This window comes from Lentinus tigrinus (genome assembly GCF_003813185.1).
Source record: "Lentinus tigrinus ALCF2SS1-7 unplaced genomic scaffold L226scaffold_14, whole genome shotgun sequence".
NCBI classification, from domain to species: domain Eukaryota; kingdom Fungi; phylum Basidiomycota; class Agaricomycetes; order Polyporales; family Polyporaceae; genus Lentinus; species Lentinus tigrinus.
The window spans coordinates 116,110-143,463 of record NW_027137923.1 but is presented as its reverse complement, the minus strand read 5'-3'; the positions used below and the strand labels follow the sequence as shown (position 1 = coordinate 143,463).

Below are 27,354 nucleotides of genomic sequence, written 5' to 3'. Positions count from 1 at the left end.
CTCCTGTTCCAAGCGTTGTTCCTCTATGTCACGCTTTCAGGTAGTTTGATTTGAGTATAGCAATCTATTGCTCACCCGCTCCTTGATCCCGACCACCGACACACTTGGAGTATCGGTTCGGTGGCACATATCTTCCTTCCGTTTGCAGCATACTGCATGGTGAGCAAGCGGATGATGTAGCGCAATGTTCATGCCACTTCTATCATCCTATCCACTGCCTTGAGGCACGTCGTGAGCCCATCATGAGTAGCATCGCAAGCCCGGTCTCTGCTGCACTGGATCACACTGGGCGGTGTATAGCAGCATAGGCAAGCGCAAGAGGAGCAGGCCTCCGCCGCCTTCCTACTCATTAACAAACATCATGGCATCATCCATTCGACCTGTGTCATGCTTACTGTCAGACCAGTGGCGAGCCAGTGAGTGAAATCGCAAAACATGCTCACCTTCCCGGACGGCACCTTGACGATCCTCAATATCCCCGCATCCGACAGATTCCCCAACATACGTCGGAGCTTAGTCTCAAGCACTTCGTCGCAGCCATACACTACTCCTGGGCCGGTGGGTATCACCACCTCGACGCGTTCCAAACGCGCAAACCGCTCGAGCACCCAAGGTTCACCCAACGCCTCGAGGCCGAGAGCGTCGATCGTGATTCTCTGGGATTGACTCAGTCTCGGGTTCGCGCGGCTGCAGGGAGGCGTTTCGACGTCAAGAACGAGCTTTAGCTTGCGCAACGAGCGCGGGACGGCGGAGAAGACGGAGGAATAGAACTTCTTCTTGTGCTGGGGCGGGAAACTGATTCCGAAGAAGAAGTCCGAGTCGTCAGCCTGTTCCCCGGGCATGAGTGCGTATACGGGCATGCGGAGGGCGAGGCTGCGGAGACGGGTGCATGCGCCGAGCGTCCGGCCTAGGAGGCCCCAGTCTTCGCCTTCGTTGAAATGCGGATTTACTACATGGAAGGAGCGAAGTTGGTTCGCGTCTCGTCAGCGTCGCGCTTGAACTACTAACTCTCAAGTGGGACACGCACGCATAAAATAGACCATGTTGGCCTCCGGGTGGTACATGCAGAGTTGGATGCTCCGGACGGCAGTGCCGACGCTCTCCATCAGTGCATGGAACTGGTGTGCTCGATCGTTGTTGCGGTCCCGCCATGGCCACATCGCGGTGAAGTGCTCGAGGGTACCCGGCGCGAGGTGGCCGCGCCAGTAGGGCAGATCGAGCCAGTACTCGCCAAGGTCCAGCCGACGTATCTTCATGTTCGTTGGGGCAGGAAAGCTCCCTGGGGGGTTGCTGAGGAAAGTGTATCCGCCCTTGAGGACCAAAGTGTCTGGTGCCACGAGAGACAGCATAGCGGAGAGTGCTGAGAACATCGAGAGACCAAAGCCATAGTTGTAACCGCCCACGACCTCGTCGTCGTCGCCAGTCTCATACGGGTTTTCGGTGGCATGCAGGGTGAGTGCTCGTATGGGGCGAGGAGGGGTAGTTGAGGAGAGGGTAGATGGTGCGAGAATAATGGCACGCGTGAGGTGTAGCTCGTCGAGCGCTGGGAGGTCTGGGAGGACATCTTTGAGTGTGTCCAGGAAAACATCAATATGGGATGATCGTTTCGCATTCCTTCTGTCGAGATATATGTCTGCCGTAAACTCGAGAACCTTGATATTCTTCCTCATGTCTTTATGTGTCTGTAACCAAACGCCGAACAGGGCGAAGCGGTCTTTGAAGACGTGGTGCAATATCACAACGCGACGCAAGAAGACCGGGAGGGCAACCTCATGCCAGTCTTGCGAGACGGTGATACAGGACCTGAGGGAGTACTGATCCTCCTGATCTGCCAGTTCGAAAAAGACCTGTCTGAGTAGCTCAAGAGGTAGTCGAGCTATAGCGCAGGACGTGGAGTTATCGCTTCCGGTCGCCATGTATAAACTGTAGAGATCCTGTCAGGATCCGGGTGCAGAGTGTGTCATCCTGAAGAATAATTCATAACTAACTTCCTTGCGTCTTGATGTACACGATCTGATTTTGAAGCGGGAGATCGGGAGGGATGTAGTATCCGTCGAAGGATGGATCGTGGGTAACGACCAGGTCACCTCAACGCCTCGGCTATGGCCACTGTAACTGAAAGCGGCGCTTCGCGACGGTCCGACTCTTACCACTACCACCTTTTCCTGCTCCTCCTCTGGCGACAAAATTTTCGCCGCGACTCAAGCAACATAGCTCGTTTTCCTCACATATATAGTCTCGAAGTGCCGCATCAAATGGGACAATCACCAATTCTGTCTCTTTCTCTTCCCGTCTGCGAGTGTGAACCAGCGTCAGCAATCCCATAGGACCAATCAGGAGTACCTCACATGGAGCTACGGTGGCACGCACACACGGAGCCTGAGAGACTACTATAGGTTTACCAGTGCGGATCTTACATCTGTTTGGTTTTGAAGGTACTTGTGTAGTCTCATCACAACGGTAGTCTCATCACAACGACTGTTAGGTCTCTCGACCCACATCCACCACCTCTCTTTGATCCGGTCATTGCAGACTCGCGGCGTCCCCGATCTGTGCTACACTAGGCTGCTTCCTTGTCGAAGGCGCGTCGAGCGCCGCGTGTTTCTCCACGTTGCAGCGCAAGCCCTGGTCGCCCCATACATTTTCGCATTGGTTAGGAGGCCAGAGTCGTCATGGCGCGTTCAAAAATCCAAAGGGCGGAGCCCGCAGCAACCCGCGACTATGTTGACCTGTTATTTTGATGAGTATTCGTACTTATCGTGAGCATCACCCACGCCACTTGCAGCCCGTTGTCTCCTCGACTCCGGCCGGTCTACTCTCTTCTATTCTCCATGCACCGCACGCTATCTCTTCAACCTTGCGCATGACGACCGTACTCCACTGGATGCACGGTACCCCGATGGAGCCCAAGTATTGTCGCGACGCTATAGCGACCTTGTCATGACACGCACGAGGTGGCCGCCACTGACATTGTCTCCAGTGGCTCACGCATTGTTCGAGCTCGGACTGTTGCAACGCCCGCACATGGCTCGGTTTGTTCCTCACTACTATAAGTTGTCGACAGGTGCTGACCTCTACCTCCATCTCAGAACATTGTCTACCTCTCCTCGCCACTGCACGCCGACCGCTATTTCACGCATCGAAAGCTCGAAACGAAGTTCGTAGATCTGCCTGCTTTTCCTGAGTGGCTGCATCTGATGCCACACCCCGCGCTCATGGATAGCATGAGCCTACGGCGCGCCACCCTAGATGGGCTGCCTGTGGAGCTCCGCACCATGGTGCTGAAGTCCCTCAGGCCCGACAAACGGACCCTCTTGTCTTGCTCCCTGCTGTCGAAGAGCTGGAGAGACATCTGCCTTCCCTTGGTCTTCTCCTCGATCATCGCGAAGTCGAACACGACATTCAGCGGCCTCTTCTCCTTCCTGCTCGGTCACCCGCACCTTGCAAAGCTGGTCAAGTCCATCTCCTTCCAACGCAAGATCGAGCGTGTCCGCTACCCCGTCCCTAAGGCTGGAGTCAACTTGATCATGGTGACGGACGAGAGGATGCCGTCGTTCGACTGCGTCTCGTTCGCTGACGTTCTCCCGGTCCTTGTCGGACTGCAACAGCTCATCTTCGAGAACATAAAGCCGAGCAAGCGCAGCTCGCAGCGCGGCATCGGCAACGCGGTCGCTCCCTTCAGGCTCCAACGGCTCGAACTTTACGATCACAGGTCCACGCTCGCTCTCTTGCCTGCGCTTCTCTCGGTCCTCTCCATCAACACCGTCCACTTTGGGCGCATCGCGCTGAGAGATGGAGTCTCTCCTTTCGTCACACTCGGCCGGCATACTGCGCTGGTGATCCCGGACCTCGTCGTCACGCGCACCGCTGCGGGGCTGCTGGGCCCTCTGCGTACCGTCGTCCATCGGAGCCGTTTGCGCTCTCTCACTGTGGCCGTCGAGATTCCGGATCAGCTCGGCTTGCTCTGCTCGTTCGTTCTTGACGCTGGCGCCATGATCACCTCGCTCGACGTCAGCTTGTCGCACCTGGTGCATGAGGTTACTAGGATGAAGGATGGTGAGTCGCAGCCTTGATTGGTCTTAGTTGCCGTTATTATAAGGAGGTCGGAGCTAACACTGGAAATCAATCATGACAGCTCCTCCCGTGCGTTGGGCCAGCCTCGGAGAAGCCCTGCTGGCTTGCCGCAACCTCGAGACGCTCCGCATCGCCGTCCCAGTCGTACGGCCTTCAGAGATCCGCGCGTCGTTCGCCCATCCAGGAGACGACCCTCGCTTGTCCCTGTTCAGCGGCATTTTCACCCCGAGGAACCTCCCCCGGACGCTTCGCGAGGTCACTGTGGGCCTCGATTGCGACGGCTTCACGATTTCGATGAAGCCCGCCTTCACGACCGGAACGAGGCCGGAGCTCTGGGACTTGGCAGCGCTGGATGCCGCGCTGTCGCTGTCTGCGAAGACGTTGCAGGAGCTGCGCAGCGTCAAGGTTGAGGTGGGGATCTCTGAGGCTCGGCGCGTTGACGTCCCTTTCTTGAAGGAGGCGATCACGCAGGCTTTGCCGAACCTCTCAGCTGGCGTTCTGCTTGAAGTTGTCTCTCGTACGACGTAGCTAAGTAGATCTCATACGACGTACCATCCTTGATAGCTCGACGTGAAGCATAGAAGCATGACAACATGGACATTTGTGCATAACTTCGAGTGATTGGGCTGCCAATACAGGCGAAACAGGAGATTCATAGCGGGCGAATGTTAGGAATCGGACCGACGGGAACGATCTTGTTTCGGTTGTTCAGCTGATAGTAACCCTCCTTTATGTGGGCAAAGTTGCACGTCTCCGAGAAGGCTGGATTGCCCCAGTATAGCTTACGCAGCCAGCTGTTCGAGGCCCTCGTCAGATAAGTCGAGAACTCGAGACCATGGCAGCTCACAGGTCAATAGCCGGGTATCCGTCACGGATAGTGCGGATGTTGCACTTGAACGCGCCGTGGTACGCAACGTCAAAGCGAATCTGAGGTGAGGTGTGCGAGGGACCAGTGAGGCGTAGTGAGGGCTGGAGCGAAGTGCAGAACGCATCAACGTACGATGGTCACGAAGAGACGGACGTCCGCCTCGGTCAACCGATTGCCCACGAGGTGGTCCTTGCCAGTGAGGATCTTCTCGAGGCGGTCGAGCGAGTCGAAAAGCTTGTAGACAGCCTCTTCGTAGGCTGGCTGCGACCTCGCAAACCCACTCTTGTAGACGCCATCTACCGGTGAGTGCGAGAACGAGTAGATGTGAGGTTAGAGATGTCGGATACTGGCGGGTGTGGCACGTACTGTTGACAGTCTCGTAGACCCATCCGTTGAGCTCGTCAATCTCGCCGCGAAGCTCTTCGGGGTAGAGGTCGATAGCGGCCTTGTCAGCCGGGAGGAGATGGTTAAAGGCGGTGTTGAAGATGCGTATGATCTCGGAGCTCTCGTTGTTGACGATCGTCTCGTTCTTCGTGTCCCACAGAATAGGTACTGTATACCTGTCGAAGATGCAAAGTTCATACCCAACCGTAAGTTGCGGAGTAACACCCGTGAGCGGGAGCCGCACATACCGGCCGTTATAGTCTGGCGCTGCCTTGAGGTATATCTGTTTTGTGTTCTCCGAGTCGTAGAATGGATCGCGTTCGGCACCGGGGAAGGAATCAACTTTGGCGAACGGCCATCCGTTCTCACCCAAGTGTGGCGCCACCGAGGTAACACCTAGTGGATGAGCGGCGTGTGTTAGTGCGAGAACGGCAGCGGCGAATACGAGGGTTGTACCAATGAAGTCTTCAAGTCCCTTCAATTTGCGAACGATGAGCGTCCGAGTAGCCCAAGCTACAGCGCACCAGATTGTCAGCGACTACTACTTCTTGCCACCAATGCCTGCCGGCGACTTACGACACCCGTACGAGATGAACAAGTGGTAACGACCTATGAAAATATAGGATCTCAGCTGAATACATTCGGCTCGACTGCCACGACAACTTACCTTTCTCCGGCTCGAAACGTCCGCCTTTCTTGACGACGTCTCTGAAGGAGGAAGGCGCGCGGTTGAACGATCCGTCCGGCTTATGCAGACCTTTCAAGACGTCTGTGCTGCTCATGGTGGATTTGCGAGGTTGTGTCCTACAAGGATAGAGGATGCCAATGTAACCTCACTAGAGGAGTGCGCGAGCTTATAACTCTGCGCGAGATGAGCGCGATCGTGTCGCCTGCAGGGGATGTTGCTTACTCACGAACTTTGGCATCTGAAGCTTGTTGGATGTCATCCTCCTATGACGCAATTGATGCAAGTCAGACGGCTTACGGCTTCTAGCAGGGTACAACGTACAAGATTCAGGACTGCTGACTTCCAAAGGGCAACGGCGAGACAAGTGGTAGCCTTAGTAGCTAGTACATGGCGCGCTCAGACTCCTCTCAGGAGGCTGAGTACTTGTCTTAATTTGTCATCAGGATAGCATTGTCTTAAGAATTTGCTTCAGTGTTTCTACAGAAGGTAACGGCTTGAAATATATTTTAATCAAAATTATCCCAATGCTATCAATGGTATTGTCCTGGCGTGTCTCGCCGTCTGCACTAGCGTACATACCTATCCGCGGCGAGAGAAGGATGTCCGGGCGCAGCATCTGAGCATGCATTTTTGGCGACAGAATATTCATCCACGTTCTCGTAAGATTACAACGCAAGTGAAGACAGCGTGCTACTTACAGTACTACCGAGATGCTCGCCAACGTCATCCTCGGTTCCCCGGCTGGTACAACCCATGCGCATCCCCAAAGCACCTCCCAGTCTCCCTCGCAAGATGCCTCCCATACGCGTCCCTCCTACTAAACGTCTTCCGGCACCCTCCCACCATGAACACGCCCTCGAACTCGAACAGCTCCCCACGCTGCACCTTCTCCGGGACCCCACACGCACTCGCCTCGAGCAGCGGGACCCCGCAGCACACCCACAAGGCCTTGTCCTCGGGGCGCGTGTGCGTTGCGAGGTGCCGCTTGAAGTCGGGCGAGCGGCGGTTGTGCTGGAAGTGCGGGCAGTAGGGGCATTGCCACTTGCTGTGGGGCGCTGCGGAGGGCGGGAGGGCTTCTGAGGGCGCGACTGCGAGGTTGCGCCGCTTGCAGGTGATGAGGTCGGGTCGGGAGAGCTCCGAGTCGGGAGAAGGAGACGGGTATGGGTATGGGGAGGAAGACGTTGATGTGCGCGAGGACGAATGCCGCGTGCGCGAGCTGGAAGAGGAAGCTGAAAGTGTTGGATCAGAGCGCGCGGGGTCTAAGGAAGGCTCTTGGTGACCAGAGCCGAAGAGCGATGCAGGATCGACGAATGTTGCTTGCGCAGGGGGATAGATGTGAGTAGGATCGGGATACGGAACGTCTTGGTTGACCGTGCCAACGGCGTTGCCTTGGTACGCGTCATAGTTCTGGGAATTGGCGAGCGTGTATTGTTGTGTCGAGACGGTTGCATATGGAGAGGAGTTGGGATTGGGAGGGATAGGATACGCTGCGTAGGATGTGCTCGACAATGTGGCGGGCGCAGATTGTGCAGTCGCATTGCAAGACGCGATCGATGAGTTCGGGAATTCGAACAGTAAACTACGCAGATAGTTGGTGAAATCGAACGCGCGGGTGAGCGAGGTCACGTACTAGTTCGCCATAAGCTCTTCGTCAATACCCATATACCCAGCATACGAGGGCGCGTACGAGCGTTTCTCTCCCCGGCCTGCGACTTGGCATGCATATTGAGGTCCAGGATAGTCCGAGTCCGCTGCCTGAGCATACTCAAACATATCGGACTGTGTAACTGGCCATGAAGAAGATTGCTGGTGCGCGAAGGTATGATGAGAAGGGTTCATCTCGCCGGGAGGGAGGGGGGTCGGTGGGTGCTAGGTGGGGAATCAGAGACAAGAGTGGGTGCCATTCCGTCCATCTCGTCGTCGTCTTTTATCGTCGAAAGCGGGGTTGGAAGACGTGTACCTCGAGGACCGGGGAATGTGGTCGGGAACAAGTGTCTTGACCATCTCTGGCAACCAGAGGGCCCGCCACCGGCGTCTACGGGGGGTTTGCCACAACAAGGCCATCCTCGTCTTTTCACGCAGGTGTGTGATCGTCTCACGACCCTCTGGATCTCTCCCTCGTGGCCGGGCTCACATCACAGTTGCCTATTTGGTGGGGAATCGGTCTGGGTCTTTGTCCGTCAATCCACGACCACCACTTAGTACTCAGTCTCCGTAGCTTGACCGTATAAGCCTATGAGCATTGGGAATAAGAATAGTGTGTGATAATAGAATACAGTTTCCTTGCCAAGGATAGGATGCATAAGGTCGTCTAGGTTGTGCGAACGGACAGAGCCGGGCCCGCTTGAGGCAACGACTAGGAATATTATACGTGACAGTGAAAGCAAGAGAGAGGAGTAGCATAAAGAGTGGATCAATCTAATAAATGTCGTAAAGTCATGAGATGTCTGCATCGTACAAGAGAAATTTTCAGGCATGGCCAAAGAACTTCCCAAGAAGCAGCTGTCGCGCTACCACCATCAGGGCAACAGAAGCCATGATCGTCGATCCTGCGATATACATGCCCTGGTCAGCTCTCGCGCCTCAGATGCGACGAGAACCGATATGTCACTGACCTGCAAAGTATCCGACGTTCTCGAACTTGCTTGTGTGGTCAAAGATAGCTCCGGAGATGGGTGGGCCAGCGAGGGCGCCGAAGGACATGATCGTGAACGCCATACCCGTGCGCATGCCGACCTCTGTGACCTTACCCATGCGCACGAGGGGCTGCGCCATGATCGCAACAAAGATGCCTGACGAGACACTAGCAGAGGCCCGGAACTCAGCAAACATCACTCGGAAGGGAAGCCAAAGGAAGGTAGACGCACCCGTAGAGGACAGATACCGCGACGAGCGGTCCCTTGGTTTTGGCGAAAGGCCATGCGTAGGTCATGACGCCGGCAACCAGCGTGCCCGGGATCATGACGTTCATAGCACCTGTGTAGGTCGATGGTTAGTCTCTAGTATCACGTGTCGTAGGAATGTCAGTCTGACTTACCGAAGCGGTCTGCTAGAACGCCTCCGCCGATTCGGCCGACCAGCGAACACGCATTCGCGATCGACAGCAGGTAGAAGGAAAGGTCCGCGTCGACGCCTGCGAGGAGGCCGCTAAGCGACAGGTAGGTCAAGCACTACAACACCCGTCAGTACATATTGCTTCACGTGTTGCAGATCGTGGCTGGGACCTACCGTGTATAGCCCAAGGAAGCCGACGAGCAAGGACAGACAATAGACACAGTATGTGACACTGTTGAACATATGGAGGGTTATGAAGGGGCCCGGGTGCGGGTTAGGGGGTAGTCGTCGTGCGATAGTCTGTAACGAAGGGACGTCAGCCACGAGCCACGCAGGCACGAAAAGTGATAGGCCGCACAAGGTTCAAAACGAGCAGGAAGGCAGCTACGATGAAGCCGGTGATGCGGAGCGTCCACTGGAAACTGGCGAGGTATTGGTACATTGTCACGTACCGGCGAGTGCATGAATGAGGGACGTACCTTTGCGTCTCGATGAGGTTCCTCAGGATGATCGGGAAGATCGTCCCGCCGATACTCGAGCCACTCGCCATGCACGCCAGAGCGAGACCCAGCTTCTTGCGGAACCAGTGCGCGACGACGCCCGATCCTGCGCTGAACACGATCCCGCTAGCAAGCTGCAGGGTGGGAGACGCTCAGCACAAGGCGGATAGTCGTGTAAATAGATGTCGCGGGCGACTCACCCCTATGCCGATGCCTTGGAAGAGCAGGAACTGCCAGAACTCTTTACACTCTGCCGTCAGAAAGGTGCATGCTACAAGCAGTGCAGAGGCTAGGCCGACGGGCAGACGGAGGTAGCCCATGTCGAAGAGCCTACCGAACGCGAGACCGGGCATGAAGACGAGAGCATACTGCGTGACGACGGTCAGACGGTCATCAATGGTGAAAACTGGTGCGGCATACTTGGATGGAACCGATCCATGCACTGAGACGACTGTATGAGCACCATGTGCATAGAGAGCGACTTGGAGGCACTCACATATCGGACGGGGACATATTCCTCAGGGTGTACTCTTCGTAGTATGCTTGGAAGATCTGCGCCGGTCAACCGTCAGATGTGCTCGTGAAAGGCGATGTACAAGACTGTCTCCACTCACTCCCCAAGCGTTGACGAACCCGAACGTTGTGCAGATACCTGACGAGACCTGAGAGGAGTCATCAGCAATGGACAAGAGTAGGAACGAAGGAGGAAAGGATCACTCACCCCGAGGACTACCAGCCAAGCCCTCAGACCACCATCAGGACAGTCGTCCACATCTTCGACGCCCCCTCCTACGGCGCCCTTTTCCGCGTCGCCGGCGAGAGGGCTCTTGCTGAGCTCAGGAGCTCGAGGGTTGTGGGCAGTAGGAGTAGACGAAGCCACAGAGGCTGGACGGGGCTCTGTCATTGAGGTCATCACGGCCTGCGACTGTTGGGCGACGAGATCAGCGAGGAGCAGTACCACCGGGGACAGGGCAAGTAGACTGACTGAGGATGCACGGTGAGGATGGAAGCTTGCAAATCAAGCCACGGTTCTACTCGCCCTGGCCTGATATACAGAGTCGACGGGCCCAAGCCCATTCAATGACGGCTTATCACGCACCTCCCGGCCTTGCAACTGGCGTCCACGCGGATAAAGTGTTCTCTCCCCGAGTGAAACACAGCATCACAAAGGCCTCTAGGTCTTTCCAATACGCGTGGCGCGGCCAACAATATCTTCGGGCTGCCACGCCCCGATGAAGGTGCTTCAGGACAGCATGACGCCGTCTTGGAAGAAGCGGGATCGGCGATCTGCACTCTATGCTGTCAAACAACCGCAAAAATCACAGGCCTGCACCCCGAGTGGTGACGAGGCGTACTCACCGTACCTGAGGGTAGACAGGAAGCAGTGCTCTCGGATTCGGGTCGGAGGACGGCATCGATTGACACGGTCTAACACGGATCCAAGTCGAGAAGGCTGCAGCGCACGCGTATCACTCGCGGTCGGCATGCCTTGCATGTGAAAATGCGTTGCGTGGCTCAGTCCGTCGAGGGCACGGTCCACCAGGGCCTGTGAACATTCTGAAGGCGAAACAATTCAACATTTCCGGATAAATCGCGGACTGAGACCGAGAGTGACGTACCTAGCTTGTCAAACAGGATTAAGACTCGCCGATACTACACAAATGATGCGTATGGTCACTCCGTCGGTGAAGGAACACGTGCATACTGCCTAGTATTCAGATCCCATAATGATAATCGCATTTGCAACCGATGCGGCCGTTGCACTGAATTTGCATTGATCATGGGCCATGGCGATTCCATCGCCTGAGTTTGAGACCTTGCGGACACTTTCGGTTACGGAGACTATCAAATTATTGCCACCGAACATTTGCGACGCCACTTCGAGACACGCGTAGAACGCAATCCTAGCGGTCGGGTCGGCGGAGCGAAGGTAATTCTATCGACTTGAGTCCGCGACTCGCACCGGTCGTCAGTCGATGCTTGACGAGGCACTGTTATCTAGATAAGTGCATGCAACTGCTGTCGGTGATTTCAGTGCTCCGAAGGACTCACATAGGTTTCGAGGGTTTGGGTGCCAAAGCAGCAACCTTCTCCTCTTGCATGTGATTGATTGCGATAGGATGGGGGCCGATGGACCAGCAGAAATTGTGTCAGAGTTCAGCTAGAAGATGAAGTACTGACCCAGAGACTCTATGCTGGCAATCGGTGACACGGTCCAAGAGCATAATGGTGGTTGAGTCCAAGGAGGAGGACTGGGTCACTCGGATCAACATGGACGTTCTAAATGGGACCCAGCATTTGTTGAGTTACCGTGGTACAGCCACATAAATGGCCCCATGATCAACCTTAGACGCGGGTTGGTAACACGAGACTTATCCCTGGCTTATCCTCTTAAAATCTTGCTTACGCCGATGCTTATGTTTTGTAGTCAGTACAACACCCTGATTCAGGACTTCCTTCCCTCCCGATCGCTCCAGGGACATGCGCCCTCAGTACGACATTCTCCTTTAGCATTAGACCACCCACGATGGCCCAATACCTCCGCCTGCCATGATCGTATTTCAAGACATTCGGCGTAAACGATAGGAGATCGACCGGGGACGCTGAGTACGTCGATGACGTGCCTGTAAGTGTCCGCGCCTTATAAGGCATCTACCTCCTACTAACACCCTTCGGGATGAATCAGCTGCGCCCCCTTCGTCCCTTCTTGCGCATACATCCATCTCCGCGACTGTCAAGCAGCTCTGCGCAACACATATATACGCGAGGACTGCGAGCTATCGACTACAACCGCAACCTCCACCTCACCTGCAGCCAAACCCGTACCATGAGCACCCAACGCGACGTCTCAACTTTCAGCGACATCAGCAAGAGCAAAACGGAGCAAGATGGCTCATTCAAGCGCAAGCCATCCTCGTTTAGGGAATTTATCGAAAAGAACGGACGTTTTGCACCAGAGAAAGGTGAGTCCATCGTATCTTATTCGCCAAATTGTTGCGGAAGGCAGTGAGCGGAGTGTTCAGTGGTGAAGGAGATTCGTGCGGGAGAAACTGGGGAGACTCAGGCGCGTCGGTATTGCCCCGATGTTCGTGATGCGCACAGGACGCTCTCTTCTCCATCTGCCTCTGTCCGCGTTGGATAAAAGCAGAATATGGCTCGAGGGCTGCTGCAACATCCCCGCTGTTCGCGATGTCCGCTTCAGCGGTTGGGGAGAGCCTCTATAGAGGTGTCTTGATATTGACGTCATGTCTCTCGCCTGGTGATACCGGCAACGAAGTTAACCCCATACTGACGCTGTGTCATCTACAGGTCGCTACCATCTTTACGTTTCGTACGCCTGTCGTAAGTAATCTATGTTGTATGACATCGCTTTCGACCTAACGCGCACTGTTGTACAGCCTGGGCGACCCGGACTCTCATTGTCCGCAAGCTAAAGGGTCTCGAAGACTTCATTGGTAAGTTCGTAAGTTCGACGCGTCCTTAAACCGAACATGTACACTGACACCGCTTTCAGACGTCAGCGTCGTCTCCCCGCACATGGGCCAGAATGGATGGCCCTTCGCGAGCGCAGACTCGTTCCCGGGTGCCGACAACGATCCCATCAATGGCGCCCAGCACGTCAAGGACCTTTACCTGAAGGTCAAGCCCGACTACGAGGGCCGGTGCGTACCATCCCCACTCACCCCCACTTACATGTGTGCATGAACTCACACGTCTCCGTTCCCTAGATTCACTGTGCCGGTGCTTTGGGACAAGAAGGAAGGGACGATTGTGAATAACGAGAGTTCGGAGATCATCCGCATGTTCAACACCGCGTTCAACGACCAGCTCCCCTCGGACAAGGCCGCGCTCGACCTCTACCCGGAGGCACTCCGCAAGGAGATAGACGAGGTCAACGAGTGGGTGTACGACACCGTCAACAGTGCGTCTCACCCTGTTCTCTCCTCGGCTTCCCCACCTCCTGACTGACCGATTGCACAGATGGGGTGTACAAGTCGGGCTTCGCCTCCACACAGAAGGCCTACGAAGCGGCTGTCATCCCGCTGTTCGAGTCACTCGATCGCCTCGAGAAAATGCTGACGGGCAAGGAGTACCTCATTGGCAACCAGCTCACTGAGGCCGACGTCCGCCTGTTTGTCACCATCATCCGCTTCGACCCTGTGTACGTCGGGCACTTCAAGTGCAACCTGCGCACGATCCGCGACGGATACCCCGCGATTCACTTGTACGTAACCAATTAGCCTGGTCTGCGTGCCTGTGTGCTGCGCTAGCGAGAGACAACTGGCTGACGGCAAGTGCGATTACAGGTGGATGCGCAAGCTGTACTGGAACATCGATGCGTTCAAGTCGACGTGCAACTTTGACCACATCAAGACGCATTATTATTGGTCGCACCCGCATGTACGTGCTCTTTGCTCGTTTCTCGCCTCTCTTCGCCCCCTGACTGCAACCTGTTCCTTTAGATCAATCCCACCCGCGTCGTGCCCGTTGGCCCGATCCCGAGCATCCTCCCGCTGTGACGTGGGGTTCCGGGCGAAGATTGCTTTGATGTAGTGCGAGTGGGTGCCGACAAATGGGGAAATGCAAACGAAAGTGTTGTAAGAGTACGTTACCGGAAGACGGATCATACTGCTATCATTGGACTTGTTGACGAGGGAGTAAAAGAATTTGGGGATGGGACTCTGCAAGCTGCAGTTATGGGGTCTCGATGCGTTGGATGCACTCTTAGGCAAGAGTGCTGCAGCGACGGCGGTTGTTCGCGGTGTGGAGGCTCGTTCGCCTCGTCTGTGTGATGCAAAACAGACATACAATGGTTTCTGTTAGACTAGCTTCAAGGTGGGGGAGGACGGTCTAAAGCGGTCTGCAAAGGCTCCCTTGCGCCGATACATATGATGACAGTGTCGCCAGAGAGATGTTACGAGGAGCGGGGAGAACGTACATGTGGAGTTTAAAGCTGTCTCTTTCAGGCTTGACGGGGGACGGCCCAACGTTCGAGCAAGGAATTGGAGGAGAAGCGATAGGGATTGCATGAGAAACACACCCATCTACTTCGAATGCGCCGCCTCTCCCCGCTGGATAAGCCCCACTCCAACGATGACACCGTCCGCGAGGATGTCTGCTGCCTTGCGGCCTTCGTGTGCTTGGTGCTCGGCCTTGCGGAGGAACTCGGCCTGAACCTGCTTCGCGCGCTTGATCTGGATGGAGGACACAGAGAGTACGAGGGTGCAGTGTGACAGCGAATTAGGGTGTATAAGAGCTTGCGGGCTGTTGAAAACTATGAGCTACGCACCTCCTTCGTGTGGTGCAGGCACTCAAGGTAGTCGTCTGCTTGAGGCGCGCATTGGCTCGGGACGTCCGTCTGGGCGTAGCACTGTCGCGCATCGCATGTTTTAGCAGCAAACACTGCAGTATAAAGTTTCGGGCGTACCTTGGAGAACTCCTGCCAGTATGCAAAGCAGCGAGGGACACCTGCAAGACAGTCCGCGTTTATATCTCTCCTCATTCCTTGCAGCGAAGCGTACCTCCGTGGTAACCGAATCCCGACTATCGAGCAGTACTGTCAGCATCTTCGCCCTCTTTTCTGCAGCCAGTAAAGGAAACATACAGCCATGGTTCAGAATGAGGATGGAAAGGTGAGAGTAGTCTGGGTTTCCACGCGCTCGTCGTTCCGACGTCCAGCGGGCCCGGCGCTAAGGGTGGTGACTGCGGTCACGCCGTGACAGTAGGTCAGGTGACCCTAAGACGCGTAATAGACGCCAAGAAATGAGCCACACAGCCCCGCGTCCGAGACTCGCAGCTGCAGCTTGTTCTCTCTCCACGACTTTGCCACGACTTATATCCTCCACGATTTTTTGCACGACCATGGCTGAACAGGCTGAGCTTGCGTTTGTCAAGTCTTTTGCGAATGCGATTTCTTCACAGCCCGTAGTGTACGGCAATGACTATCAGACTGCCCCGGAGAACGAGCTCAAGAAGGTCCCTGTACTGCCTGTGAGTCGTCTCTGCGGTACAGGCTTATATGCATGTCTTCTTGAGTTCTCATTGGTGAATGGCGCGTCTCTTGTGCTTAGATCGACGTTCCGCCTCCCCCTGAGCGACGTAGCGCGGTCTCTGCACCGACTGGTACGTGCATATCTGCTGTATATTCGAATGGCGAGCCATTTCGACCCCTATTATCTTTCCTTGCTCGCTTGTATGCATTTCAACTTACGGTTGCTCTGCTGGTCCCTCACGATGTGTAGGATCTATCAGTGTAACGTTCAAGTCGACGAAGCCCGTGCAAGCATATACCCTCGATGTCCAGCCTACAGACACCATCGCCCAAATCAAGGCACAGCTTTCCGCTGTCCCAGGCGCACCTCCCGCCGACGCGCAGCGATTACTTCTCAAGGGCAAGGCGCTCGCAGATGGCAAGCTCCTTCGCGAGTACGCCGCTAAGGACGGCGACACTATCAACCTCATGGTCAAGCCTGGTTTCGACTGGGATCCTTCCAAGACGTCTACCCCCGCTCCCGCTCCTGTCGCATCTCCAGCACCTTCCGCGTCTGCATTGACGACGGAGAGTGAGAGCGTGACACTTCTTCCAAGTCCCGAGCCAAAGACGAGAGGCGGCCACGGACGGATACCCTCGGTCGTGCTGTCACCGTCGCCATCCCTCACTCCGAGTCCCGGAGAGAAGCTGGTGGATATTCCCTTGGTCCTGGATACGTCGAACATCCCGGCGTCCCCGAGTGCTGTGTCGGATACTCCCTACCACACGACGATCGCGAAACCGGAGTTCTGGGAGAAGTTGCATACGTTCCTCCAGTGCGTTCTCTTTTCTATGTTCTTCACCGCTTCCCCTCCGCGCACTTTCCTCCCCTAACCTCCTACCAATGACGTCATATCTGCGAGTCCGCCGAGATTAACGCCGCGCATTCATTTGCAGATCACAGTTCCCTCATTCGAGCGACGCGGCGGCCGCATGGGAAGACTTCTTCTGCGCGAGCAAGGGAAACCTGTCCGTGAGCGAAATCGCGAAGATACGAGACGCCGTCGGCGTCATCGGCATGGGAGGCAACTAAATACGATCTACCTTCCACTTCGCCGATGCCTCGCAACGGTTATCCGGAATGGTTGCCAGTACGTGCCGTCTCATGATTGACTTGGGGTCGTATGATTGAGCGATCGTGTCACTAAGACTGACTTAGTGGGGCATCAGGAAGTTCTGTACAATACAATCATCATACGGTTGCCACCGCAAATCGTCTCGGGCTGCAGAAGCTATGCTCGTCGGCGATTGATGTGGGCGGTCAACAATTCATTTAGCTTGGACGGCATGGGAGTGTGGTTAGGGCGGATGGATGGTACGCTTCGGCTTCTGATCATTCATGTTCTGTGTTTCTTTCATTTCTTCACTGGATGGCAGATTCTGTGTATGCGTTGATGGCAGGATTTGCATCAAGCACATATGTATGACGGAACACGCTGAAGAATTTTCTTCGATGTCCTTCAGATGCCGCATCTTGTGCGCGTCCGATGCTCAGCTTCGTTCGAGAAGATCAGGGTTTCTCACTCGAACGACCAGCGCGGGCACCGCTATACACCCGTTGGATCAAAGTCCCTCGCAGTTTTTCACGACTTCTCCGCGCCCAGATACTTCCCGGATCATCCTCCCATTTACGTCCTCCCAACTCTCCCCGATATTCACGGATGAGATCCTAAGCCCAGGGCAGAGACTAGTGAGGTCACGATGTGGATGCCCAGCGTTCTGCCTTATCGTTGGTGCGACCGGGTCTTCCTCGAGATAAGCGTTCCACCTCGAGCGTTCGAACCTGTCAACATTCCCTATTGCCAAGAGCCTTCAATGAAGAGCTTCCGGAAGGACGAGGACGCTGAGAGGTCTCGGCACCGCTGGGCGCCGTTCAACGCATAAAGCGCTTCGGGACGACCGCGTGGTACTGTACCTCGCGAGATCCGCCGTTGACGTTGGCGTTGGTGCACATCCACTCGCGATGGTACTGTACCGCGTCTCCATCCATACCCACGACGTGACGTGATGCAGACCACTCCACGCGGGAGGAGAGTGTTCTGTCTCTCCGGTTTCCACTCCGGTCTGGGACCGTGTAGACAAGATTAGACATGATGCTGTCCGGGACTTGAGGATGAATCAGCGTGCCTAGCTTGCACGTCAGGCTCTCACCTTGGTAGGCACGTCTTGGAGATTCGCTCTCGAGATCCACGAGCGTGGCTTCTTACAGAACCTATCTAGACACTTCCACACGCTCATCTGCGCCCGAGAAAGTCTGGTGGCTTACAGAAGAACCTTGTTAAGATGCTACAACGTGCATGCAGATGTCTTGGTAGACAACGGGATTACGGATGACGCAGATATTTTGATATTTTGACAAGCGTAAGTACCATCTCCTACTCGTTGTCTAGTTCTCAATCTTACCGCCCCTTGTAATGCAGGATCAGCACCTGGATGTCAAGTAACCAGCACCAGCTTGGATGATCACCGAAGTTTCAATAGGTTCATTACGTTCTGCAACAACTCACATCAATTTCGCAACCGGCGGCCCATCTTGCGATAACCGCATGGTGCCGGCGCTCAAATCCCCCCGTCGATGCATCTGTTCTCGCACGCGTACGGTCGTGTGATTCTCCTGTGCTCTTCTCTGCTTCTGTATATGGAATTTCCCTCATGCTCGCCGGTCATAGGTTCCTCGCTATATGCGCCGTTGATGTGGTAAAGACCAACGAAGCAGTGCGAGGCGCACAATAGCCCTCACAATGAGCTATGCAATCAACAAAAGCCTCAGTGCCAGCACTCGATGCAGGTAGTGTACTCTACAGACATCAGCAAAAACACGATCCCCACCACAATGGCCACTGGTGAGTCACGAACCCTACTCTAGCCGGCGCAGATCAAGATGCGTCCCACAGATAAGATCGTGGGGCGAACCATTCTGTTGCGGGGGAACTTGGCGAGCGGGCTCCTGTGCAGTGTGCACATGGTGACTTCCCCTCATGTTGGCCCGTGCTCCTCTCCAAGGCCACGGTGCGAAGCGCCACCTTGACACCCCATCACACCGCGGTATCGCCCTTCTCGCCCATGCGAGGTTTAGCCCAGGCCGGAGGTGATGCCAGTCACGACGGCCTTGGGAAGCTGTATATAATTGGGGTCCCACGAAACTGTGAACTCCTCTCGTCTCGCCTCCCGACCTACGACTTCGACCTTCGTGGTCCTGTGCCAGCCTCGCCTTCATTGCGGCCATCACTGCCAGAACTTGTGCACGCGCTGCTGCTGCCACCATGTCGTCCCCGATCTACGAGTCTGAACGGGCTCAGGGCCTGTCCGAGCTCACTCATGGCGAGAGCTCGCGCGGCTCGAGCGACGAGAAGAACTACACGGAGAAGGACGCACCGGAGCTTCATGATGACTACGACTTGAACGCGCATGATATGTGGGTAGCGCAGTCTGAGTGTTGTTTCGAGTTGACACTGACACTGACACAACTTTGTAGCACGAAGCCGTTCCCCGTGGACCCCGATGAAATCGAGGAGACGCACCAACTCACTCTGCGGTAAGCCTTCTGCTTGGCAGGGTCAGGGAGGTGTTCTGGAACTGATCTCGGACGGTAGAGCCATCGTGGTGGGATGCGCTCTCGGTGCAGTCGGTGAGTCTGGAAATGGATACTATTACTGGCCCCGATGGTCCTGCGGGCGTTACTAACTTCCCCATGCAGTCGGTGCCTCCAACATCTACCTAGGTCTCAAGACTGGCTTCACGTTCGGTCCCCAGGTATGTCTTCCAACTTTATGTCTTTCTCATGAGCCACATTGTGACTGATGTCGCCCACCCGCAGCTCTTCGGTGTAAGTTTGCAATAGGATACGGCCGCCCTTATTGCTGCCGCTAACTGCAGCCCGTTCCCAGGCCATCTTCGGATTTGCAATTATCAAGCCTCTGTCGAAGGCCATCCCTGAATCTGGTCTGCTCGGCCGCCTCCTAGGCGGCCACTTCGGTCCCAAGGAGAACTGTACTGTCCAGTCCGCTGCGACGGCGGCGGGCGGTATTGGCATCCTCTTCGTCTCCGCGGTCCCTGCGATGTACCGGCTGAACCTCATGTCGGCGCTCCCGAAGCAGGACATCGGCAAGCTCATCGCGCTCACGGTCTGTGCGGGCTTCTTTGGCGTGTTCTTCGTTATCCCGCTCCGCAAGTACTACATCGTCAAGCAGAAGCTGACGTTCCCGACCCCCGCGGCGACTGCTATTACGATCCGTGCGCTGCATAATAGCCGGACCGGCGCGATCGCGGCGCGCAAGAAGTCGCTTGCGCTGCTTGGGGCGTTCCTGATCGTGTTCGTCTACAAGGTCATGACGGGTTATGCTCCCGGGATTGTGAGTTACTTCGTCGATTGTGCACAGGTTGGAAGGGAACTGATCGAGAAATTGTTTTTAGCTCTACGATTGGCATATTGGCTGGACGCTCTACCGTCTCGGGTTCACGAGCATCATATCTCTGGACAACTATGGCTGGTGGATTGAGTGTAAGTCGTTACTCGCTAGTAGCTGCATCGGTGCTGACGCGGACCGTACAGTTACTCCCGCGTTCTTCGGCGCTGGTATGCTTTCCGGTCTCAATGCCAGTTGGAGCTTCTGTAAGTGACTTGTTACACTTGATGCTTACGACGATTTAACTTGTGGGGAAAGTCGGTGGATCCATCCTTGCTTGGGGTATTAGTACGTGTCTAGAGTCGCCCCTACGTATTGAACAAGGACTCACTCATGCTTACAGTTGCACCTTCACTCGTTAAGAACGGACTCGCGTTCGGTGAATCTATCTCGGAGGAATATCCCCTCATCACATATCAGGCACTCTCGTTCAGCGACCCGACCCTCTACACTACAGCACCCTCCCCTCGTTACTGGCTTCTGTGTAAGTCATTTGGTTATACCTAACGATTGTACAGGACATCATTTATTCACAATCCTTGCAGGGCCCGGTATACTCATGATGTTGTTGTATTCCTTCGCCGACCTCGCCATGAACTCCGGCTCCATCTATAGGAACATCAAGAATGCCGGCATCAACCTCAACCCCGTCTCGTGGTTCCGCCAGGACCCTGACTACAATGCCGACGAGGACGAGGATCTGTCGCCTCGCGAGCACCGCGTCCCGACCTCGTGGTGGACTTTGGGTCTTGCGGCGTCCGTGATCATGTGCTGTGCGATCCTTGCGACCATGTTCTCGATGAACGTCGGCGAGGCCATCCTCTCGCTCATCCTCGGCTTCCTCTTCTCGTTCATTGGTGTCCAGAGCGCGGGTACCACGGATGTCAACCCTGTCTCGACTGTCGCTAAGGTGAGCGCTTCACTCGATTACTAGGTTCCTGGGCGGCGACTTAGTCTGGGAACGGACCTAACGCACATTCTTCTGACAGGCATCACAACTTATCTTCGGTGGTATTGGCAAGGGCGCGGGTCTGGCTGAGAACCCCGCCCAGATCATGAACCTGACTGCGGGTGTTATCGCCGCCGGCTCTGCCGCCCAGTCGACAGACATGACTGGGGACCTGAAGACCGGTTACCTCCTCCGCGCGAAGCCGCGCAACCAATTCATCGCGCAGCTGTGCGGTGCCATCGTCGCCGTCTTCCTCAACGTCGGGCTCTTCATTCTTTTCACTACTGCGACCCCGTGTATTCTGCACCCGCCCTCTACGGGCGAGTGCACGTACGGCGCGCCGTCTGTGTCTGCATGGGCTGCCGTCGCGGTTGCAGTGTCTGCACCGAAGCTTCCAATCCCCGCGTCCTCTGGGTACACTTCGATCGCACTTGGGGTGTTTGCCGTCATCTCGGTTGTTGTCAAGCATCTCTGGATCCCGAAGAAGTACTGGGTGTGGGTCCCGAACTGGAACGCTGTCGGTCTTGCCTTCGTCGTGCCTCAGGTCTACTATTCCATCGCGATGTGAGTGCGCTTGTATGTTGTGTCTTGGCGCGATGACTGACATTGTGTGCCTACAGGGCTGCCGGCTCTGTCTTCAACTACGTCTGGATGCTTCGGAACCCCGCGAGCTTCGACATGTACATGTTCGCTGTCGCGGCTGGCATGCTCGCGGGCGAGGGTCTCGGTGGTGTACTGCAGGCACTGCTTGCTGTGGCCAAGGTTGATGGTTCCCGTATGTGTCTTCCTACCGTCAGATCTGTTTTCCCTGATTGCTGATCGAGCTCGTCCTCAGTTTTCGGAACCGCGATCGGGTGCCCCGGCTTCCAGTTCTGTGGATAAATCTTCTGCCACCATGGACGACGCTCATGAAGTCGTCCATCAGTTGTGTTATCGTTATAGGGTGCATACCTCTTGTGAGTTCATATCCTCTTTGTAATCGTGTAGCGTATGGGATTGGTACGAGCCTAGACAATTACGCCTTGGGTCGTTGTAATATATGATCTTACCGGTTTCTTTGGATGTTCGGTGCCACGTGCGGCTCGCCCTCGGTCACGCGCGGAACGTTCCGGGACCGAGTCTCTCTTTGGGCGGGCCCATCGGAAACGCCCTCCTCTCTTTGACCAGGGCGGAAGCGACCCGGACTGGGCCTCGACTCTCACGCAGACATACTTACCGATCAGGTCGATTCGGAGTTCACTAACCCAGGTCTGGCGAGATACGGAACTTGATAGGCCAGGCAGTGCTTGGGCGGTGAAGGCTACAACATTCTCCTCAACGTCTATGTATTGAGCACACTGCAGCTCAAAAGACCCCGGCAGTCTTTATCAGAAAGATGCCATTCTTGACGCGCTCAGGTATGAATCAATGATATATGTACAAAGCCCACGGGGTGACCGGACTGATATCGGACACTCCATCAAGATTAAAGACGCACATCCGCCCCGAGCCGAGACTTGTGGCAGGGCGGGTGCGCACGAAGTCCGAAGCCTTGAAACTTTCGGGACAGGTGATCGTGAGGGCCATGTTGTCCGCCCACCACGGCGAAAAATGGCCAGGTGCCCGTGAATCTCATAAGTTGGCCATCGTTCGCCCTTGAGGTGCGCCTTCCCCTCTCCTCCCTTCTCCCTCCTCCGCCATATTCCCCCTTCCGCGTTCTATCGTGTCGTTCTTTACGATGTTCCGCTCTGCTCCCCTCATCTCGCTGACCCTCGCGTCTGTCGCGCTCGCGCAGACTTACTCCGCGACCTATCTCCCGGAGACCGCACCCAAGACCTCCGAGCAGGGCCAGTCGGGCACGAACCAGTGTGGAAATGGCAGCGACCAGAATTCCATGTGCCAGAATGTCTACAGTGCGTCCGCATGGTACCTTAATATGTCCGAGCCGAAGCACTGATACCGCTGTGGGACCGTAGTTAACTCCCTTGATGACTTCTGCCTCTTTGCCCCGCCACAGCCTGGTGCGGGCTCCGTGATTGGTAACACGGAACGTATCGAAGTCGCGTGGTGCGTCCAGGGCGGCCACGGCACGCGCGTCATCCCAGATGGCACAATTCAGGGCGCGCACTTCGTCCAGACCCCCGACTACGTCCAGGTCACCGGTGTTGGTGACTTCACGAAGATCAACATCCCGCAGGGCGACGAGGGAGGTGAACTCGACCCGCATGGTGCGGATGGTAATGGTGAGTGTGTGCTTTCGATAGAGGTTTCGAATTCGAATATGAAATTGGCGCGCACGAGCCCTTGGTGGACGTGCAGCTTTGCGAGGCGTAAGTCCGATGCGGGGAACAGGACCGCTAGGGGCATACTGATGCCTTGGTGGAGTCTCAGAATGTTTCTCCATGGTGGGATGAACCCCCAGTATGAAGCACCTGCGACCACCCGTCTTGGTGCGGATCAGATGGAGTTGTGCCCCGAGTTCCCAGAGTAGTCTTCCTTGCTTGACCGCTACAGGCAATTGCGCTTCGCCGCCCTCTCACGCGTTTTGTACACGAGTTGATTGAAGCGTGACTGACTCTGAATCTGTAGGCAACCCCATTGGTGGCTTGGTCTTCTCGAACGCTTTCGGGAAGATGGCTCAGATGCACGAGTGGACGGTACGTGTTTCCAATCCTCTACCTGCGCAGCCATGCGCGTAGGCCTGTTGCTGTCTTTGTAGTGGTTCCCTGACATGCGACTGACGTACCAAAATTCAGAACTTCATGGCCTACAACGAGTTCTGTATCCGTGCTTGCAAGGACGGCCCCAAGGCGCCTGCGCTTTGCCAGCATATCTACGATGTGATGGGCTGCGACTGGAACATGCCCGGCGACTACTCTGCTGGCTCCTTCGACTCATGCCAGGGCGACAGTGGAGAGGTATGTGTGCTCTCTACACATTGTTCGAATTGTCTTCACTAATTCGCCATCCGCAGCCTATGGGTGTCTACGGTACCTCGACGTTCCACCAGGGTCAGGCTAGCACCCCTGCCGCGCATCCCGCCCCTTCGAAGTCTCAGTGCCAGAAGGTCAACACGGTCGGTAACGGCCAGTCCATCTCTGCGCCGGGTGTCGGTAGTACCACTACTGCCACTTCAAGCGGTGTCCAGGCGTCAACCACGACCGCGTCGTCAGCCTCACCCGCAAGCTCGACCACCGCATCCGGCAGCTCTGCTTCCAGCGGCTCCAGTGTTTCGTCCTCGGGAGTCCCGAGCTCGACTGGCTCCTCAAGGACACTCTCTACCACTTCCCAGTCCAGGAGCACTGCCCCTCCTGTGAGTTCTGCTGTCTCGAGTGTCGTTATCTTCGCATCATACTAACTACGTGCTTTCAGGCTCCCTCGGGCACGTCCAGCTCTGGCTCTGGCTCGGCTGCTGGTACCTCTAGCTCCGCTCCTGCCACCGGCGGTTCTAACGGTGCTGCTTCCCTCTCAGGTCGCGGAGTCGAGATGATGGTCGCCGGCGCGGCGGTCATCATCGGCGCCGTCCTCGTTGCATGAGCTACCTACTGAACTCGCTAGGCGGCACGACTCCGTGAAACTTCTCAACGAACGCACATCCTCCTCCTCCTCCTCCTCCTCCTCCTCATGTGTATGCCTCTACAGGCAATCGGACTTCTCCCTCGACTTTTCAGCTTCTCGATCTTATTGCTTCATATAATTCCCTTCCTGCTCATGACGAGTATCCTTCATTGTTGTCTGTTGTCCCCCCTTGCTATCGCTGTACACAGTCTCGGATACCCGTCGCTCACTTCCACTACGGTCTTTACTCGGCAGAGACTATCGGACAATGCTAGCTACTTAGCTACTTATATAATGGGCTCACTTGGGACCTTACTCGATGCGGACAACCGGGTGTACAGAAACTGTAGGTACGACGATATGCGTACGTGTACAGGATCTAATATTCCTTCTTGATCTCACGACCTTCCCGTTCTTCGCCTGAGCTATAAGGGACTGCGTGGACTGCTGCTTTACCTCCTCCCATGTTTTTGGGCGCTGTAAAGCTGGGGCGTAACAGTTGGCAACCTAAATAGGGACGTTCACATGAAAGCAATGAACAGAACATGCTCGCAAGCCTCGTTGGCCACTGAATCCATGAACGTAGTCAGCAAGTTGGTTTCCAGCTCTTTCAGTATTCGGCATTGTTCCCACGCTTCCCGTGCCATATATGGACTCGGTAGTCCCAGTTGCATGTTGAACTTGACCTTGAAGCTTGAACTTCGACGACGACGAGGTGGACCTGGCCGCCGATACATCACACATCCGAGACTCGCGCTCTTTACTGCCCTGTATTTGCGCGATAGCGCAGATGTCAAGTCTGTCGCTGTTTCATACGCACTTCAAAGACGACGCCATCGACATGCGGCGAGGTCAGTGGCAAGGTTAGCCGTGAAAGAAGTAGGTAAGCGAGCGGAACAAGGATCGGGCAGTGCCTCCTTGCAGAATCCCCAATGGTATACAAGGCGCGTTTGCATAGGATGAGAGATCCACTTATATGTAAGGGCTGAAGTCTCCTGCTCGACGCGATACTTAATCACGATTTCGGACTCGCAACCACCCGCAGACGAACGACACCAGACCAAACTTGGGGCAATATGTTCAATGTCAAGATCATCAAGAGACATCTTGGTCGCTATGTTAGGTGAGTTGTCCCGGCGACGTCACTAGCTGCCACTGACGAGTGTCTTCAGCCGTCTGAAGAAGAGCCTGCGGAAACACCGCAGGTGGTATGCAACCGCTCTTCCAGACGTGCCCAGGCGACCGCAAAGCGGCTCGACGACTTCGATAGGCGACCTTCCGGTCGAAGTCTTCGCCCAGGTCATCGCTGTGTTGGACAGTCGACGAGACAAGGAATCCATGGCTGCATGTAGTCTGGTTTCGAGACGGTGGCGGGCAGTGGCTCTGCCTTACCTGTTTTCCACCGTCTCCGTCGCAGAAGAGGAGGATTTCGACAAATTTCTCGCATTCCTGGCCGAAACTCCCCACGTAACACAACAAATTCGCAGCTTGAGCCTCTGGGGCGAGGGAGGAAGTGCCGCTCGGCTAGACTGCACCGCCTTTTCTAGAGTTTTCCCCTCTTTAACTCGTCTAAGGCGGCTATTCCTGGATTGCCTGACACTTCAAGTCACTGGCATTGGTGTTGACGAGGGGTCTTTCCGACATAATGACTCATCCGGGTGGCTCGAAGCCCTCGAGGTCGACGACGTCTGCTGCGAAGACATGGAAGGGAGGCGATTACCTGTCATCCCTACCGTTCTCGACATGCTACCCGTTACCTCGGTCCACCTGTTGCGGTTTGACCGGCTGGGAGACGCTGTGGCCAAGAACAAGAACAGCGACTTCGAGGTTGGGCAGCCTAGCCGGTCGATTGCTGTCGGGCATCTCGCTGTGGTCGCGCCAGAGGGAGCCGCGACCCCTGCGTACTTTGCCTTCTACGAGAAGCTGGTGCACGTTGGGTCTCTGGGTTGTATATCGGTGTTCTGCAGCACGTGGGAAGATGCTGAACAGCTCACTGCGTTTCTGCGTGTCCAGGGTTCTTCTGTGACTACCGTTGATCTGGACGTCACCGAGCTACTAGCATTGGAGCGGGAACAGCACCTTGGTGAGTCGTTGAGTAACGAGGTTGAGATTCGGAAATTGTTGCTTACCTCTGATTCGACTGTAGCCCCACCACTTCCGCCGCGCCGATGGCAACATCTCGCCCAGTCCCTACCGGCCTGCGCGAATCTCTCCTCTCTGCGACTGCACATCTCTTGGAATAGTATGGAGGGGGACTCCTTAACCCATACCTCCGTGTTCTCCGACATTTTTTCCGTCACAATCCCTCCCACCCTCCGCGAGTTTCAACTGTGGATCAAGCTGCCGGAAGACTGGGGCTACGCCGACGCGCATACCAGCGCCAACGAACTATGGGGCCTGTCTACGCTGGACAGAGCTCTATGCGACCGCGACAGATTCCCAGAGCTGCGGCGGGTCCTTGTGATCATCCAGTCGTTCCCGGTGGTACCGCCCGCATGGATCTATGCCCTGGAGGGACGTATCGCGGAGAGGGAGTTGCCGAGGGTAGATGGGATGGGAATCTTGTACTTCCAGTGGTTTACGCCCATCTGTTACGGTAAGCGTTCCGTGCACATGGACGTCGAGGCTTGGCTCACCAGCAAATACGCAGAACTTGACTAACTTACTACCAATATTCGACTATCAGATACAAGTATCTGTAATGGCTAATGGCTATTGGGAGAGGTTGTCTCTGAAACACATTATTGAACGAGTTCCATTGTGCAATGCAGGGAACAATGCAGGGAACATCCGACATCATGCAACCGCAAGGCCAGCTTGAGGCGAAGTGGCGAGCACCCTTCGGTAGTATGCGCCACAAATA

The 27,354-nt window shown here is 55.6% G+C and overlaps 12 protein-coding genes across 12 annotated transcripts; 7 read left to right on the top strand and 5 right to left on the bottom strand.

Moving 5' to 3' along the window:
* Nucleotides 1–359: 359 nt before the first annotated feature.
* L226DRAFT_571592 (uncharacterized protein) lies at nucleotides 360–1,916 on the bottom strand (the record flags this gene model as incomplete). Its single annotated transcript, XM_067684573.1, has 3 exons — nucleotides 360–380; nucleotides 444–949; nucleotides 1,028–1,916. 3 exons carry the CDS (start codon nucleotides 1,914–1,916, stop codon nucleotides 360–362), a joined length of 1,416 nt encoding a protein of 471 aa, XP_067534698.1.
* Nucleotides 1,917–3,275: 1,359 nt separating this feature from the next.
* L226DRAFT_560830 (uncharacterized protein) lies at nucleotides 3,276–4,602 on the top strand (the record flags this gene model as incomplete). Its single annotated transcript, XM_067683389.1, has 2 exons — nucleotides 3,276–4,056; nucleotides 4,136–4,602. The coding sequence occupies 2 exons, from the start codon at nucleotides 3,276–3,278 to the stop codon at nucleotides 4,600–4,602; spliced, it is 1,248 nt and encodes a 415-aa protein (XP_067534697.1).
* Nucleotides 4,603–4,618: 16 nt separating this feature from the next.
* L226DRAFT_509267 (glutathione S-transferase) lies at nucleotides 4,619–6,228 on the bottom strand. Its single transcript, XM_067678210.1, has 8 exons — nucleotides 5,994–6,228; nucleotides 5,903–5,935; nucleotides 5,783–5,839; nucleotides 5,575–5,722; nucleotides 5,309–5,502; nucleotides 5,075–5,238; nucleotides 4,922–5,001; nucleotides 4,619–4,868 (listed from the first exon to the last, which is right to left on the bottom strand). The coding sequence occupies exons 1-8, from the start codon at nucleotides 6,106–6,108 to the stop codon at nucleotides 4,727–4,729; spliced, it is 933 nt and encodes a 310-aa protein (XP_067534696.1). The 5' UTR covers nucleotides 6,109–6,228; the 3' UTR covers nucleotides 4,619–4,726.
* Nucleotides 6,229–6,604: 376 nt separating this feature from the next.
* Nucleotides 6,605–7,992, bottom strand: L226DRAFT_535594 (uncharacterized protein). Its single transcript, XM_067680943.1, has 2 exons — nucleotides 7,645–7,992; nucleotides 6,605–7,593 (listed from the first exon to the last, which is right to left on the bottom strand). The coding sequence occupies exons 1-2, from the start codon at nucleotides 7,785–7,787 to the stop codon at nucleotides 6,738–6,740; spliced, it is 999 nt and encodes a 332-aa protein (XP_067534695.1). The 5' UTR covers nucleotides 7,788–7,992; the 3' UTR covers nucleotides 6,605–6,737.
* A 491-nt stretch (nucleotides 7,993–8,483) lies between these two features.
* L226DRAFT_523504 (MFS general substrate transporter) lies at nucleotides 8,484–10,481 on the bottom strand (the record flags this gene model as incomplete). Its single annotated transcript, XM_067678821.1, has 12 exons — nucleotides 8,484–8,563; nucleotides 8,630–8,817; nucleotides 8,882–8,990; nucleotides 9,052–9,184; nucleotides 9,243–9,368; nucleotides 9,427–9,490; nucleotides 9,548–9,702; nucleotides 9,769–9,936; nucleotides 9,989–10,019; nucleotides 10,065–10,120; nucleotides 10,183–10,230; nucleotides 10,290–10,481. The coding sequence occupies 12 exons, from the start codon at nucleotides 10,479–10,481 to the stop codon at nucleotides 8,484–8,486; spliced, it is 1,350 nt and encodes a 449-aa protein (XP_067534694.1).
* A 1,914-nt stretch (nucleotides 10,482–12,395) lies between these two features.
* Nucleotides 12,396–14,088, top strand: L226DRAFT_464312 (glutathione S-transferase; the record flags this gene model as incomplete). Its single annotated transcript, XM_067675850.1, has 8 exons — nucleotides 12,396–12,531; nucleotides 12,878–12,910; nucleotides 12,967–13,023; nucleotides 13,083–13,230; nucleotides 13,297–13,490; nucleotides 13,550–13,793; nucleotides 13,876–13,969; nucleotides 14,032–14,088. 8 exons carry the CDS (start codon nucleotides 12,396–12,398, stop codon nucleotides 14,086–14,088), a joined length of 963 nt encoding a protein of 320 aa, XP_067534693.1.
* Nucleotides 14,089–14,613: 525 nt separating this feature from the next.
* On the bottom strand, nucleotides 14,614–15,179 carry L226DRAFT_546078 (uncharacterized protein; the record flags this gene model as incomplete). The annotated part of the gene is made up of 5 exons (XM_067682394.1): nucleotides 14,614–14,763; nucleotides 14,859–14,939; nucleotides 14,997–15,037; nucleotides 15,091–15,112; nucleotides 15,174–15,179. 5 exons carry the CDS (start codon nucleotides 15,177–15,179, stop codon nucleotides 14,614–14,616), a joined length of 300 nt encoding a protein of 99 aa, XP_067534692.1.
* A 251-nt stretch (nucleotides 15,180–15,430) lies between these two features.
* On the top strand, nucleotides 15,431–16,632 carry L226DRAFT_546077 (ubiquitin-domain-containing protein; the record flags this gene model as incomplete). The annotated part of the gene is made up of 4 exons (XM_067682393.1): nucleotides 15,431–15,559; nucleotides 15,640–15,691; nucleotides 15,811–16,375; nucleotides 16,497–16,632. The coding sequence occupies 4 exons, from the start codon at nucleotides 15,431–15,433 to the stop codon at nucleotides 16,630–16,632; spliced, it is 882 nt and encodes a 293-aa protein (XP_067534691.1).
* Nucleotides 16,633–18,621: 1,989 nt separating this feature from the next.
* On the top strand, nucleotides 18,622–22,008 carry L226DRAFT_613521 (OPT oligopeptide transporter). Its single transcript, XM_067686517.1, has 14 exons — nucleotides 18,622–19,014; nucleotides 19,075–19,134; nucleotides 19,193–19,227; nucleotides 19,297–19,352; nucleotides 19,417–19,425; nucleotides 19,487–19,951; nucleotides 20,013–20,100; nucleotides 20,152–20,211; nucleotides 20,264–20,293; nucleotides 20,349–20,489; nucleotides 20,551–20,915; nucleotides 20,995–21,518; nucleotides 21,575–21,729; nucleotides 21,790–22,008. The coding sequence occupies exons 1-14, from the start codon at nucleotides 18,863–18,865 to the stop codon at nucleotides 21,834–21,836; spliced, it is 2,187 nt and encodes a 728-aa protein (XP_067534690.1). The 5' UTR covers nucleotides 18,622–18,862; the 3' UTR covers nucleotides 21,837–22,008.
* A 576-nt stretch (nucleotides 22,009–22,584) lies between these two features.
* Nucleotides 22,585–24,734, top strand: L226DRAFT_82756 (uncharacterized protein). The gene is made up of 6 exons (XM_067687271.1): nucleotides 22,585–22,846; nucleotides 22,910–23,176; nucleotides 23,523–23,590; nucleotides 23,690–23,851; nucleotides 23,908–24,246; nucleotides 24,306–24,734. The coding sequence occupies exons 1-6, from the start codon at nucleotides 22,672–22,674 to the stop codon at nucleotides 24,468–24,470; spliced, it is 1,176 nt and encodes a 391-aa protein (XP_067534689.1). The 5' UTR covers nucleotides 22,585–22,671; the 3' UTR covers nucleotides 24,471–24,734.
* Nucleotides 24,425–25,288, top strand: L226DRAFT_82747 (uncharacterized protein). Its single transcript, XM_067687269.1, has 3 exons — nucleotides 24,425–24,837; nucleotides 24,924–25,084; nucleotides 25,154–25,288. The coding sequence occupies exons 1-2, from the start codon at nucleotides 24,558–24,560 to the stop codon at nucleotides 25,004–25,006; spliced, it is 363 nt and encodes a 120-aa protein (XP_067534688.1). The 5' UTR covers nucleotides 24,425–24,557; the 3' UTR covers nucleotides 25,007–25,084; nucleotides 25,154–25,288.
* Nucleotides 25,289–27,205, top strand: L226DRAFT_82748 (uncharacterized protein). Its single transcript, XM_067687270.1, has 5 exons — nucleotides 25,289–25,469; nucleotides 25,537–25,614; nucleotides 25,664–26,574; nucleotides 26,638–27,087; nucleotides 27,142–27,205. The coding sequence occupies exons 2-5, from the start codon at nucleotides 25,568–25,570 to the stop codon at nucleotides 27,150–27,152; spliced, it is 1,419 nt and encodes a 472-aa protein (XP_067534687.1). The 5' UTR covers nucleotides 25,289–25,469; nucleotides 25,537–25,567; the 3' UTR covers nucleotides 27,153–27,205.
* The last annotated feature ends 149 nt before the right edge of the window (nucleotides 27,206–27,354 follow it).

Coding starts and splice junctions, on each gene's coding strand:
- L226DRAFT_509267 (XM_067678210.1), bottom strand. CDS start 6,108: ATGAGCAGCACAGACGTCTTGAAAGGTCTGCATAAGCCGGACGGATCG. Junction 5,239..5,308: donor GGTCTACGAGACTGTCAACA/GTACGTGCCACA, acceptor ACTCACCGGTAG/ATGGCGTCTACAAGAGTGGG. Junction 5,002..5,074: donor TCCGTCTCTTCGTGACCATC/GTACGTTGATGC, acceptor ACCTCACCTCAG/ATTCGCTTTGACGTTGCGTA.
- L226DRAFT_535594 (XM_067680943.1), bottom strand. CDS start 7,787: ATGTTTGAGTATGCTCAGGCAGCGGACTCGGACTATCCTGGACCTCAA. Junction 7,594..7,644: donor GAAGAGCTTATGGCGAACTA/GTACGTGACCTC, acceptor CTATCTGCGTAG/TTTACTGTTCGAATTCCCGA.
- L226DRAFT_613521 (XM_067686517.1), top strand. CDS start 18,863: ATGTCGTCCCCGATCTACGAGTCTGAACGGGCTCAGGGCCTGTCCGAG. Junction 19,228..19,296: donor ATGCGCTCTCGGTGCAGTCG/GTGAGTCTGGAA, acceptor TTCCCCATGCAG/TCGGTGCCTCCAACATCTAC. Junction 20,916..20,994: donor CTGTCTCGACTGTCGCTAAG/GTGAGCGCTTCA, acceptor TTCTTCTGACAG/GCATCACAACTTATCTTCGG.
- L226DRAFT_82756 (XM_067687271.1), top strand. CDS start 22,672: ATGTTCCGCTCTGCTCCCCTCATCTCGCTGACCCTCGCGTCTGTCGCG. Junction 22,847..22,909: donor CATGTGCCAGAATGTCTACA/GTGCGTCCGCAT, acceptor GTGGGACCGTAG/TTAACTCCCTTGATGACTTC. Junction 24,247..24,305: donor CCAGGAGCACTGCCCCTCCT/GTGAGTTCTGCT, acceptor ACGTGCTTTCAG/GCTCCCTCGGGCACGTCCAG.
- L226DRAFT_82747 (XM_067687269.1), top strand. CDS start 24,558: ATGTGTATGCCTCTACAGGCAATCGGACTTCTCCCTCGACTTTTCAGC. Junction 24,838..24,923: donor CAACCGGGTGTACAGAAACT/GTAGGTACGACG, acceptor CTGAGCTATAAG/GGACTGCGTGGACTGCTGCT.
- L226DRAFT_82748 (XM_067687270.1), top strand. CDS start 25,568: ATGTTCAATGTCAAGATCATCAAGAGACATCTTGGTCGCTATGTTAG. Junction 25,615..25,663: donor CATCTTGGTCGCTATGTTAG/GTGAGTTGTCCC, acceptor GAGTGTCTTCAG/CCGTCTGAAGAAGAGCCTGC. Junction 26,575..26,637: donor GGAGCGGGAACAGCACCTTG/GTGAGTCGTTGA, acceptor ATTCGACTGTAG/CCCCACCACTTCCGCCGCGC.